At 40.0% G+C, this 13,870-nt stretch overlaps 1 protein-coding gene across 1 annotated transcript in view; it reads left to right on the top strand.

Moving 5' to 3' along the window:
* The window catches only part of ANGPT1 (angiopoietin 1), a 199,739-nt gene that overhangs the window by 111,330 nt on the left and 74,539 nt on the right, over positions 1-13,870 (top strand). Inside the window, exon 3 of the mRNA XM_060243325.1 lies at positions 4,370-4,491. Coding sequence (XP_060099308.1) covers positions 4,370-4,491 — 122 coding nt within the window. The remainder of the gene's footprint in view (positions 1-4,369; positions 4,492-13,870) is intronic.

Here is a 13,870-nt window from a genome sequence, read left to right on the forward strand (position 1 = left end):
CAAGAAAGGGAACCGCTTCTGACTTCAAATAAACAGTTCGGCTACCAACCGTGACCTGTAGAAGCATCAAGCTAACTACATGTGCTGAAAGTTCCGAACGTGCCTTTAATATGTATTATCACTTCCCACTTTATGCTAGAATGGATTCTTTTGATTTTCTGTGACGTGGCTGCAATCACTGGGAATTTACTCTACTGGGGTGTGTTTGCATCTTTGATGGCAACATACAACCTGACAAACATTTGTCAAGGGACTATTCAGTTGTCAATGAGATGATAAATTAGGAGCTGAAAAATGTCAGATCTCAGCTGAGGGTTCCCAGATAAGGGCCAATAAATCTGAACCTGAATCTAGGCAAGACTGAGGTGCTGCTGAGGACTGAGGAGTCAGCCTATGGTGTGAAGGAGGAGGTCCATTGTTTGAGAAGTGCTGCTGCTTCCTGGCCTATGGTTGGAAGTTGAGGTTTCTCCTCTGACACATTTTTTCAGCTTCAACTAACACGCTAGCTATAGACATTCCTCAAAAAGCATGGTCTGGTCATGGTGATCCGTATTCTGACCAAATCCCAGGAGGTTACTGCAGTAGGCTTTACATGGGGCTACCTTTGAAAACTGCCTGAAAAATTTGGTTGGTCTAAAATGGGGTGGCCAGATTAAAGGATGGGGCTGAATATGGGGAGCCAGGGCTTTTTTGTAGGAAAAAGCCCAGCAGGAACCATTTGCATATTAGGCCACACCCCTGATGTCACCTTTGTTTCACACAGGGCTTGTTAAAGAATAAGCCCAGCAGGACCTCATTTGCATATTAGGTCACACCCCTGACTTCACCAGTGTTTCACACAGGGCTTTTTTAAGAATAAGCCCAGCAGGAACACATTTGCCTATTAGGTCACACCCCCTGATGCCAAGCCAGCCGGAACTGTGTTCCTGTGCATTCCTGCTCAAAAAAACCTCCTGTGGGGAGCATATCATACATGTGCTGAAAGATCTGCACTGACTGCCCTTTCTTCCCATTGAGAGAGAGAGGAGGCATGATATCATGCCAACACTGCAATGTAACTTCCCTTGAATACCCAGAAGTCTACTTGCAGTGAAATGCTAAGAACACTTTCCTGGGGATAAGACCCACTGAATAGAGTAGGATTCTGAGAAGACTCACTTAGGGCTGCTGTCTTTGCATACCAGGTATGGCCCTCCGTCCTGATGGCAACTGTAATAAAGCCAGGGTCCAAAGAATTCCTGTTTACGGCTTCTGGGTATGCTGATAACCTTCTAAGGCTGAAGAGGAAAACAGTGATGTCCCCAGGATCGTTACCCCAGCTTGGGACATATGGTAGTTGATCTTAACTCATTGAGAGTTCCCCATCTCCTGAGATCTGGTGTTGCCCTTTGATAATTTCCCTATCTATTCCCAGTTAGGAATTTTCACTCCTTTTCCTAGCAGTTTGCAACATATGATAACTAACAGTTGCTGTGTATCTAGTCAGAAACAAATGTATTCATGTGTGCAATCATTTTATTGGCCAATTAGTTGAACCCAGCAGGGTGTTTGAGATGGGTCTTTTAAAACAAAGCCTTTAACTAAGTTTATGGTATCCTTTCCCAAAGGATTACTTAGCCCTATACCACCATATGGAATAAGATCAATTACACAAGAAAGAGCACTTAATTGAGTCTAGCTAAAGATAATATACATATGGTGATAAAAACATAGCCTTATTAAAACCCTCAGCTTCTTAATTTTCCATAGAAGGGCCAATAAATATTTGATATGCAACCACTTTGGTTTGTAGGTGATGGAACATAAGTGCAGGAAGCATTGGAAGCAAACCCCCCCCCCTTTTTGGACTTGTGTCATAGCATAGAGGCTATATTATTTTTTTATTGTATTAAAAAATAGATATGCCAAGGCCATCTTACACATCATCCTCAATTAAAAAAAACAACCCTCCATTCTTACATTACTAATGCTGTATGGCTACTGCTGACACACAAACACCTCCCAGCTTGATCATGCATCCCCCACTGAATAAGTTCTGTGCTGAAGTTCTGTTTCCCTTCCTGTTGCAGGTATTTAAGCCTCAGCATGGTCAGTGGCTTGAGCCTTTTAACAAGAGCCAAAGGGCTCTTGGCTGACACCTGTGGCCTGAGAAAACCCATCCAGCCCAGCCCAGGGTGTAGCCTATGTAACAACTCTTGGGGCAATATGTGTGTGGGCATGGTGTTTATTTAAATTGCATTTTTTTTGGACCTTTGTAAGCTGCTGGGGAGAAAAGCTGGGTAAAAATGCCTAAATAAATAAATAGAATAGAATGGACCCTTACAGTGGAATCCTAAACAGAATTATGCTTTTAAAAGCCCACTGACATTAATAGACTCAGAAAGGTGGGACTCTTTTTAGGAGTACATTGTTAGTTTAGTTTCAGTGGAAGGATACAGACACAGTCTCAGGGTGGACTTATTTGTTATGTTCAACATGGAATTCCTACCCAAAGCTGCCTAATCTTCTTAGCTCATTTAGTCCCACATCTCAGTTATTTCTTAGCTCCTTTCAGCAGTAGCCAATGATACAGAGCTGTGGAAAGAGCCATCCCAGTGTTGGAGGAAGAGCCTTTGCAGTCTTTCATTGAGTCGAATGCCTGTTTCATGTTTGGGTTCAAAGGATTCACACTTCCCAATGCATTTGAATAAACAGAAATTCAACATTACAAATCACACCAACTCTGGGAAGAAATTAAAATTCCAGGGCCACTGGTCAAGTGAAAGGGAATCATGGAAGGCTTTCTTGATCTTTGTGAATCTTCTCTCTAAGGGTTTCTCCACCCCTTTGCAATGCTGTTTGTTTAGAGTGGGGAACTAGGGTTGCCAAGTCTAACTCAGATAGTATCTGGGGACTTTGGGGCTGGGAGACTTTTGGGGGTGGAGCCAGGAGACTTTTCCTAAAATAAATTAAAAACGCAGCAGTGCAGTTCCCCTAAATACCCCGTTCACCAGTTCAGTTAGTGCAGCCACTCACCATGCTGTACTCAATAAAGAGCTTGTTGTCACAACTACCTCGCCTTTTCAATGGCTAAGAACCCACTATATTACAGGAAGCTTACAAGAAGGGTTGTTGTCAATTTTCCCCACAGTGAGTTTCTCAGAATGACTGAGGTTTTCCCATGGCTGCTGTAAGAAAGCATGGGAAAATGAACATTGAAATGAGCCAAGGGGAGATTGTGCATTATTAATGTGTGTGTCATCCCCTGTACAAACAATTACAAGGGGATGAGAGCTTCGTTATTCCTCCTTTGCCACTGGTATTTCAGGTTGTGTCATGTGTTGAGGATGTCAGGCCATAGGCTGAGATCCAAAGTATTTTTTCTGAGGGCATAAGGTAGACAATTTTCTCATCTTCTTCTTCTGAGAGCAGCTCCAAGTGCCCCTAAATCCTAGTTCTGGGGAAAGGGAACCCCAAGTAACAGAAGTGTGTGTGTGGGGGGGACATTTCAGGCTGCTGTGAGGGGTTAAGAAATATTTATTTTTATTGCTCACCTTTCTGTTCAAAAGAACACCTCAGGGAAGTAACAAATATGAAACTTCCTATTGGAATACATCAGATAATTAACTAACAAAGTCTGCCCAAGCAAAAGGCAGCACTTCTGTGTTACAGTTCCTTTGAGAGTCATTTGTCATCAAGAGGTGGGCCTCAGCAGGTAGAAAAGCTCAGCCTAGGTGGTAAAGTCTCACCTGGCAAAGAAAGTTATACTTGGTGGTGGAACGTGCCATCAACTCACAACTGACTTATGGTGAGACTTCAGAGGTGGTTGCCATTGCCTGTCTTTGCATCACAACTCTGGTATTCCTTGGAAATCTTCTATCCAAATACTAGCTAGGGCCAACCCTGTTTAGCTTCTGAGATCTGACAAGATCAGACTAGCCTGGGCAAGTTGTACACCAGTAGTGAGACCCAAAACAATGGGAAATAACCAAACAGATGGACTGCAGACCTACTTCATGGAATTGTGTGTTATCGGGGGCAATGAGAATGATACAGAACCAATGGAGCAGAACAGGTGTGAGGGAAACAGGAATTCAGCAGAAATTCTCATCCCAAGAACACTGGCTAAAACAGGACAGCTTGCATAAAAATTTTGCCCAAGTACTCTATCAAGTTTCTTGGCTAAGCATGTTGTAAATCCTGTCATTTTTTGTGTTCTAGATGAAATAAAGTTGCCAGAATGCCAGTACCGCCCTCATTCCTGTGCTGCTATCTAAAATATTTCTGAGATGAATTATTACACAGGTCTAAAGTAAGCACAATGGTACTGTTACTGCTAGTATTAACTATTTTACTAACATATTGCACATTTTCTCTTTTGATCCTTAAGGTGCTAAATCAAACTTCCCGATTAGAAATTCAGCTGCTGGAAAATTCATTATCTACTTACAAGCTGGAGAAGCAACTGCTCCAACAGACCCATGAAATCTTGAAAATTCATGAGAAAAACAGGTGAAGCTTACATTTCTTGGTTATGAAATGCTTGCCAGGTTCATCAGTGCAGTGTTTTTTTCATTACCATTTTCCTTAAAACACTAACAGAAGGAGATTTGGAGTGCTGAGCATGGAAATGTCTATGAATTGGAATAGGATGAGAAGATTTGCCCGTTGTTTTCTTCTGCTGTTCCAGAGTTTCTTTCCACTCCTTTGTAATTCAGTGATTTGCTCAGATTAATATTAAAACTGGATTATGTACAGTTCCTTGTGGTTTCCTATTCATTTCTGTCTTCTTCTTCCAGCCAATTTCATTGGCAACACCCAGAAACAGCAACCTTAAGGTGCTTGTATGTATGCATCAGAATTTTGTTTTGCATTGTTTTACTGATGTGTTAATAGACTCCTATACACTGGTACAATGGCAGCTCAAAAAGGGGAGCTGCCTGAATCTGCTGGCCCTACTCACTGTCTTGGTCTCCACCTGGAGTACATAATACTCCTTCCCTCCTTGTTCCCCAACACAGCAAAACATGCTGTAGGGCTTCCTAAACTCTCATAAGGGGAAGAGTAAGGATGAAAGAAACATTAGGTGGTTCACCTCTTGGATGAGGGGGGTTGAGTGAGGCAAAGGAAGACTCAGTGAAATATTTGCTTTCTTATAGCCAAAGCCTCAGCACTGAATTTGGCCACTTTAGAGGTGGTCTCATTAAATCAGTTGCCAAGAACAAGATATGTATAGGATTTATCAGATCTTCCGGGGAACATGCTATTAGAAAGACTGATACAAGACCCTATCAGAAATCTTGGTCCTTGGACCACTGTGCAATGTTTCAGGGCATATCATTTTAAGGACAATCTTACGGAAGGGATTTTCCAGGCATAGTCAAGGGACAGCACAAGGAAAGAAGAAATGGAAGAATGGCATGAGCCATTGTTATACATCAATTACCCCAATGACACACTAACAATAAGGCCTCCTTTTATTCATTTTTTTGTTTTTCGAAAGTACTTCACATTCTCAGACTGTTTTTTCAAATTATCCTCCAAAAGGCCCAAGAAGACCTTCATGTTTAGCAAGTAGCAGACCAGTATCTTAAAATGATTGTTTCATGTATTCAAAGACTGTTTTAATAAACTGTTTGCGCAATGATAATGTCATCCTTTAAGATCTTCCTTTTCACTTGTTCCACTTAGGAGATGAGAAGAGCATTGCATAGGGAGCCATCATGTGATTACCTATTTATCAAGTACAATGACAGCCCATCAGGTGGTTAATTGAGTAGTCTTGAATGCAGCTTCATCACAGTAATGTTGAGGCTGCTACACCATAGTGTCTTCCTGCTCTACCATATTTGAAATTATTTATTTAGATATTTATGGCCTGCTTTTCTCCCCAGTGAGAACTCAAATCAACTTGTAACATCATTATCTCCTCTTCCATTAAAGCGCTGCAATAACAACCATAGATAGGTTAGGCTGAGGGAGAATGACCAATCCAAGTGGAATTCCATGTCAGAGTAGAGAATCAAACCCTGACCATGGTCCAACACATAAACCACTTCATCCAGCCCAGAACCACAAGGGTAGAAACTAAACTTTCAGGAAAACCATTGGCTCTGCTCATATGTTTCTAAGCCTTCAATCACATCTATCACGATACGTGAAAGAACCCTGGAAATATCACATTGTTGACATATAAAGTAGCCCTGGGTGTATGCAGTCTTTGTGAGAAGGAAGAATAGAGGCTGAAACAATAAGATGAAATCTATTCCCTCTTAACTAATGTGTTTTATCAAGTTTAAATTACATATTATTGAATTATCCACAAGGTGGTTACAAAACTGCTGGGTCAAAGAGGAAATGTGTGTGGCTTTTAACCCATTGACCTTCTGGTGGTATCAATGACCTGCCAGTTAGTGGCTTAGAGATTACAACATGCCAAAAGCAGAGATTCATATAGGCCAGGGCTGGTGTATGTTTAATCTTTCACATTTATTTATGTACCTTAACAATGTGTCATGGTGCTAAGGTATGCATTAGAGTAAATAAATAGGGTCTGCCTTGACCTATGTGCTGCTATATTGACATACAGAGTGACTGGCCTGTAATGTGATAAAGTAGTCTGAGCTTATATGTGAAAAGAAGGGATGTGTTGAAAAGAGAAGTGTGGAAAACCTATTTCCGTGCTGCAGTTAAGGCAGGCAAACAGGAACAGTTTGTTCAAGAAAGTGGAATGGAACATGATCCACTAAGAGAATTGGCAAGGAAGAATGGGGCTGGACATACTGTACTTCCTGGTTTTAGATATGGGCAGATTTTGTGTTTATTATTTATTTATTTAAGACATTTATACTCTACTTACAGTGAATATGCCTAGTAAATCTACAACATTTAAATATCTATTTAAATACGCCATCTACAGCATATCTAGCATAAGAACTGCTCTTAGACCAGAGATCAGCAAACTGTTATAATGAAAGAGCTAAACTGTTATAATGAATGAGCAAGAAATCAACAGAGCTAGTAGAAGAAAATCCAGGGCTACTGAGAGCCACCATGGGCCACTGGACTTCCATATGATCCCCCATGACCCTGATCCAAACAAAATATAACAAAACAAACCACTTGTCTGGCTGTTACCATGTATCTATAATTTTAAAAGGTGGGATACAAATAAAGTAACATAAAGTCCATCTATCTGTCCATTTGTGGCAGGCATAACTCAGAAAATAAAACCAAGAATCTCAAAATTGGCCACTAGCTTCAGGATGATCATGCAAATTCCAGGGCCAAAGGAATACACAATCATGATATTTGTAATGGAAACTAAGCTTGTGTAGTGGTTTAAGTGTTGAACTAGGATCTGGGAAATCCAGATCTGAATCCCTACTCTGCCATGGAAGCTTGCTGGGTGACCTTGGTCCCATCACACTCCTTATAAGCCTAGCCTACTTCATAGGGTGGTTGTGTGGCTAAAGAGGAGAACAAAGTAAGTTACTTTGGATCCCCCTTGGGGATAAAAGTGGGATACAAATAAAGTAAGTAAATAAATACCAAAGTTCTAACTTCATTTCTCATTTATTACCACTGAGGCAAGTTCATGTTTATTACTGTGCATCTTAATGGTGGTGGAGGAGAAGCATTTGATAGATTATGGGGGAATACTCTCCCCTTTTGTTAATAATATTAACAAATGTTTGCTTGTGTACTGCTATTAAATATAATTTGCCAACCAGGGGGGATAAGAAAGACTCAAGACTGAAAAATAAGAGAGGGAGGGAGAAAAATTAGAGGTGAGGAGAGATGAATGACTGATCATGAAAGAAAGTGAGCAAAATGAGGGAGGAAAAAAGTTAGAGTAATGTAGAAAAGTTATTGAAATGTAGAAAAAGACAACAAAAGAGTTTTCATTTTTTATTTTGCTACCACACACTAACAGTGCTGCCCTTTCGCAAGACCTTGCTGTGCAGGAGCTGGGTGGAACTAAATGAAAAAAGGGAACCATAGACTTTGTTGGGGACTGCATCCTGGCATTGACTGTTGCTTATCCTGGCTGGTCATGCTTTGCTCCATTGCTGACCTGGCTGATGGGCTTAATAGGATCTGATCAGAAAGATTCTGTTCCTACCATCCAACAGTGACAATCCAAACTTTGGGAATATTGTACTTTTGATACAATTATGAATATTCTTCAACAAGAGAATATTAAGAATGGATTTGGTAGAGAAATGGCACCTGGTAATAAGCAAATTTTGGCCTGATCTTTCACATTTTACCTTAACAACCTAATATTTCTTGCTGTTAGGGTTGCCAAGTCCAATTCAAGAAATATCTGGGGACTTTGGGGTGGAGCCAGGAGACATTTGGGGCAGAGCCAGCAACAAGGGTGTGGCAAGCATAATTGAACTCCAAGGGAGTTCTGGCCATCACATTTAAAGGGACAGCACAACTTTTAGAATGCCTTCCTTCCATAGAAAATAATTAAGGATAGGGACACCTTCATTTGGGGCACATAGAATTTGACCCCGTGGTCCAATAGTTTTGAAACTTGGGAGGTATTTTGGGGAGAGGCACTAGATGCTATACTGAAAATTTGGCACCTCTACCTCAAAAAACAGCCCGCCCACAGCCCCCAATACCCGCAAATCAATTCCCCATCATTCCCTATGGGGATTGTTCATGGAGGTGCCTAATGGCTGTGAGGGCGGGGCTTCGCCCGCCGGCCAGCTGGCTGGGGGAGGGGGGAAGCCTGTAAAACCAGGGCATCCCCCACTGGGACCTGGGAATTGGGAAGCCTACTTGCTGTCCCTTTCCTAAGTATATTATGGTAGTAAATAGTAGTAGTGAATCTTATAATTGAAGATATTTAAAAGGCATCAAACTGTACACTTCTCGTGTTAGTCTTTAGACTCTGTTTAATGATATGCTACTGTTTAATAACATGTTACTAAGCCTTTAGACTTTGCTTAATAAGATGTTACATTAATAATTATATGTGTGTAATTGCTGATTATCTGGCATTAGTTATACTTTGTAACTCCTGAGCTGAACTTCTTGAATAAAGCTTTTTAAAATAAAAATGAAAAATAGGATCTGATCAGCATATGGTTTTCCTCAGCCTCCTAGTAAACTTTGCTAAAAGGCCAGCAGATGAGTGCTTTTTACTGTATTCTGCCTTCCCTGCACCTCTAGTGGCTGCAATCAGAACTGCATTCATTTTTTTTTAAATGCATTCCCTGAATACAGCATGATGTTGGTTTCAGGGCCCCTCTAGCTGATGCCGTTCCATTTTGTCCCTCCTGGACCCCCATAATGTACTCCCATAACCTTCTTCCATAATGGAATCTATTTGACTCTCTCTCATTTCACACTCTTTGATTCCTAATTTATCAATTCACACTGCCTCAGCAGGAGAAATATGGTAGTTTATCGCTTAATAATACTCTCCTGTAAATTTAAGAAACATCAAAATGATCACTATAGAGTTTTTGATTGCAGATTATTTTGGAACCTGAGGGGGTTTGTGTGTGCATTTCATTTTCATTGCAAAGATTCCCATTATCCCCAAATTGTTGCTGTGTTCTCTTTGCTCCCATGAATCTTTATTAACACTAGCATTACATTGTTTAAATAGCATTGCCCTTCATAATCCCTTTCAGATTTATTATACTCTCTAAAAAAAAACATGAGAAATTGGTCAATTACTCTAGTCTCCTGGCAAGTAAAGAGTCATGGTTGAATATCCACCTATACATACAACACAAGTAAAAGATGAAGTAGGTATTTAGCACTTATCTGTACCTGTTGGGCAGCTCAAAGGAAGAGTAAATCGAGTTATCTGTTCTTTGTAAAATCCAGACTTCATAAATCTAACTGACATTTATTTTTTAAAAAAAATTGCAGCACTGGTCCATATCTTCTTCTCAAACACATCATTCTCTCTTTGAAAGTTAAAATCCTCTTTAAGCTTTAGGCATGGTCTGGATTGGATTAGGAGATATACCCTGCCCCTTGGAAAGGAAACTGTCTGATTTCGACATTCCATCCCCCCAAGGAGCATCTTTGGTGCCTCCTCCACGGTCCACTTCTTCATCCAGACAGAAGCCACAACTGGAAGTCTTTCTATTGGTTTATCCTCCATCTGCCTAGCCTTTGGGATGTTAATGAGAATTACTCTGGGCCATCCTGCTGGTTTACATCTTGACAAACTTAACGCATCATTTCTTGAGTAGGAAATTGATTTTGGGCCTCATTAAGATCGATAGGCTAGACAACCTTATATAATCATAAAACTACATTTAAAACAAAAATCCTTTAAAAAAAACACAACGACCTAGGAGCTGAAGATTTATTGTCAAGGCTGGACAAGCCACCATAGTTAACTTACCATAAAAATAACACTTTCTTTTAACCTTTAGTTCAATCCCATAACATTTTAAAGGCTGTTTCAGATAATGTGCATCACACTTCTTTTGTTGGAAAGCCACACGGGTTGCTATGGCTGAGAGTAACACGTGTGGATTTACAATGGATTTAGAACAGTGTAATTCTGTTTAGGATTTTGCTGGGAAGAAATTAAAGAAATGTAGGAATGCTATTTTCTTATCCTGCTGGTTTGACTAAAAAACCTCCATCTCACTTCATTCTTGTGTGGGTCAAACTATTCTGTCTTTATTTCTATGCTCTTTCCTCTTTTACTCCTGGTGAATCAAATTAACATATTTTCAGTGTTATTTGCATATCTATTGCACATAATGTAATCATCCATACAATGTAACACAGTATAGAAGAACAGCGGTACTAGCAATGAAAATGGGTGGAATGAAAAAGATCACAATCACAGTGTACGAAAAGAATATTGTACCAATGTGCACAATATAACTTGTTCCATATATTCATTAGAAAGTTGTTTTATGGACAGTTCTCACTTTGCATTGTTAGACATTTTAAAAATGTGATGTGTCAATGGAGCAGCCATATATTTGCAGACAGCATGTGCTATGCAGATATGCTCACTAGAGAACCAAGATTGGAAAGTATACACTCAGTGACAATTAGAGTTTGCTGCTGGAAGTTGTATAAGTGAACTATAAATATTATGAAATACCAAACTTGTTACCTGTTACATTACCTATTACAATAATTAAAAAACAGACATGTTTTCTTTTTTGTTTTTGTTTTGCATACAGCTGCATGCAGGATTTCTCCAAAAACTCAGTACATTTACAATGCAGCCATAAGCAAAATTATACCCTTTTAAGTCCAGCGGCTTGGATCCACAAGAGTGTTTCTGTGGATGGAATAATTTTCTCCTATGGCACATGATTCCATCTGCAGGAAAGCTCTGGTGGACCCAAACCACTGAATTCATATAGACTTAGAAGACTGTTATTTTGTTCAACCTAAGATGGATGGCCCAGGCTGACCCAACCTCATGAGATCTCAGAAGCTAAGCAGGGACAGCCCTGGTTAGTACTTGGATGGGAGACCACCAAGGGAATCCCAGATTTCTACATAGAGGCAGGCAACTGCAAGCTCCTTTTGAATGTCTCTTGCCTCGAAAACCTCACGAGATCGCAATAAGTTGGCTGCGACATAACAGAACTTCCCACCACCAATTCTGCTTAGGCCTGCACTATAAATTTAAGAAGCCACCACATTAGTGCTAACCAGCATGGTAAATTTTGTCTTAAGCAATAACAAAATGCCTCTTATTTGGGAAGAGAGCACAGGCTTGTGTCAGGCCAGAATATTTGTCCTTCAAAGGTGCTGCCCTTCCTTTTCCTCATAAGAATAAACGACAGCAATTTATACTGAGAAAGGTCAGAAAAGTTAAGGTGTTCATAGGAACGTTGGGTCCTCATCCCATTGGAGTGACCCTGGAGTATACAACCCTTCCTCGGCCTCGTAAGCACAGGCATTTTAATAGTTTTCAGAAGCAGACTTATTAAAATGTCCCTAGTATTTGATGATGAAACTGAAATTCTTCAAGATTTTCTGTTCCTTGGCTCCATCATCAACCCAAAGGGAGACCACAACCAAGAAATCAGGAGATTCAGACCGGGAAAAGCAGCCATGAAGGCGCTAGAAAAGATTCTAAAGAGGAAGACCCAACATGAGATAAGCTGTCTCTATAAAGGAAGCAATAACCCTCAGTTTGCATGACCTGAGCAAGGCTGTTAACAATAGCGTTTTTCGGAGGTCATTAATTCATAGGGTTGTCATAAGTTGGAAGTTGACTTGATGACACTTAACCTTGGATATTTGAAATCTAAGATTTAAAAAAAACGAGTCTCCATGGTTTCAGATTTCTTTACTGAACTGCATGGCCACTTGGGCAGCATTTTTTGCTGGTGTCACTGACCAATCAAACCCAAGCAATGGACTCATTTAATCTGCATTGGCATTTTTCTGGCTCTCAACTGGAGAGCTGATATTTTATATAATACAGAGTTGATGTTTTATTATGTTTGAGAAGAACTTCTCACTGTGCTTTTTTCCTAAACGAAAGATAAATGAAATGAGTGCTCTGACCACTGATTGCTATGTAATTTCTCCCATTCCATTTTGATATTTTTGGTGACATGTTTTTCATTGTTGGCGTAATATAGAAAATTGAAGCAACACAAAAAGAACTGGTGTATGGCACTGATTCTTAAAACACTGACTCCATGGAATTTTTAAAAAGAAATTAAAAGAAAAATTATTAGTCGTCATCAAGAACTAAAAACCTTAAAAATTGGCCCACCTTTGCATGACACTGTATTTGACATCACTTTCACAACATCAAGATGTGTCATTGCTAGAGTGGTAAAACATCTGTAGGCCTCCTCAGTCTCCAAGCAAGTGAAATTCTAAACAACATCATCATACCATTCTTTAGTTTAGGCCATTTAGCTATCAGTGCAACTCCTTGTCGACTCATGATGGCCATAACTGAGGATTAATTTACTGTTATCTAAAGGAGTGTGTGGTAAATAACAAAGATGACAGAAATCTGTATTATGGAAATCATCATACACACATGTACAAAGAAGCCTTATGTCAGGGATATCTTTGTGAGGCAAGAATATCCACCAATATACGAGCATTGTTTCCTATGAGACATGTATTTTCACATGGCACATTTTTAAACTTCTGGCTCTTTGGAGTGTGTAAGTACAGTTGAAAGCTTAGAGCAGCCAGGTCTGTCAAGAGTTCAGTGAGTTCCAGCATACATGGAAGTCCTCCACTAACTTTTCTGTTAACTCTGCTGAACATCTTTGTTCTTTGGTACATCTGGGTCTTTTGCACCTGCAAGAAGATCAATGGAACTAGTCATGGATGCACTCATAATAGGGAAGTCAAGCCCCTGTCAGAGACTAGCAAACTTGCATAGCAGGGTTTCTGTTCTCATCACTGAACAAAAGCTTGTATTGCTTTCTGCTCCTTTTTCTCCTTTTTGCTTGCGATCTCTCATTTCTTTTTCATTACTCATCCTTTGAGTGATGCTACTTGCTTATACGCTTGATACTTGGAATCATTCTTCAGAGTCTATAGTATCTAACCTCTTCTTGGGTATTTGTGTTATTCTTCTTTGATAAACTTAATTTCAGAATTTGTTCTCTTTGGGATTCCTTTACACCTTCCAAGTTCATTATAGCACTTCATGACAGAGCCAGGTATAATTATGGCCAGCATGAGACCATTACGTTAACTGCAGTTCAGGCCTAAGCAGAGTTACCCCCTTCTAAGCCTATTAACTCCAATGTACTTTGAAGAGTTTAACTTTGCTTAAGATTTTCTTAGATTCTTTGGTTTGACATTGAACATAAGAAAAGCCATGTTGGATCAGGCCAATGGCCCATCCAGTCCAACACTCTGTGTCACAGAGTGTGTGTGTATACATACACAC

This window comes from Heteronotia binoei, chromosome 7, assembly GCF_032191835.1.
Source record: "Heteronotia binoei isolate CCM8104 ecotype False Entrance Well chromosome 7, APGP_CSIRO_Hbin_v1, whole genome shotgun sequence".
NCBI classification, from domain to species: Eukaryota; Metazoa; Chordata; class Lepidosauria; order Squamata; family Gekkonidae; genus Heteronotia; species Heteronotia binoei.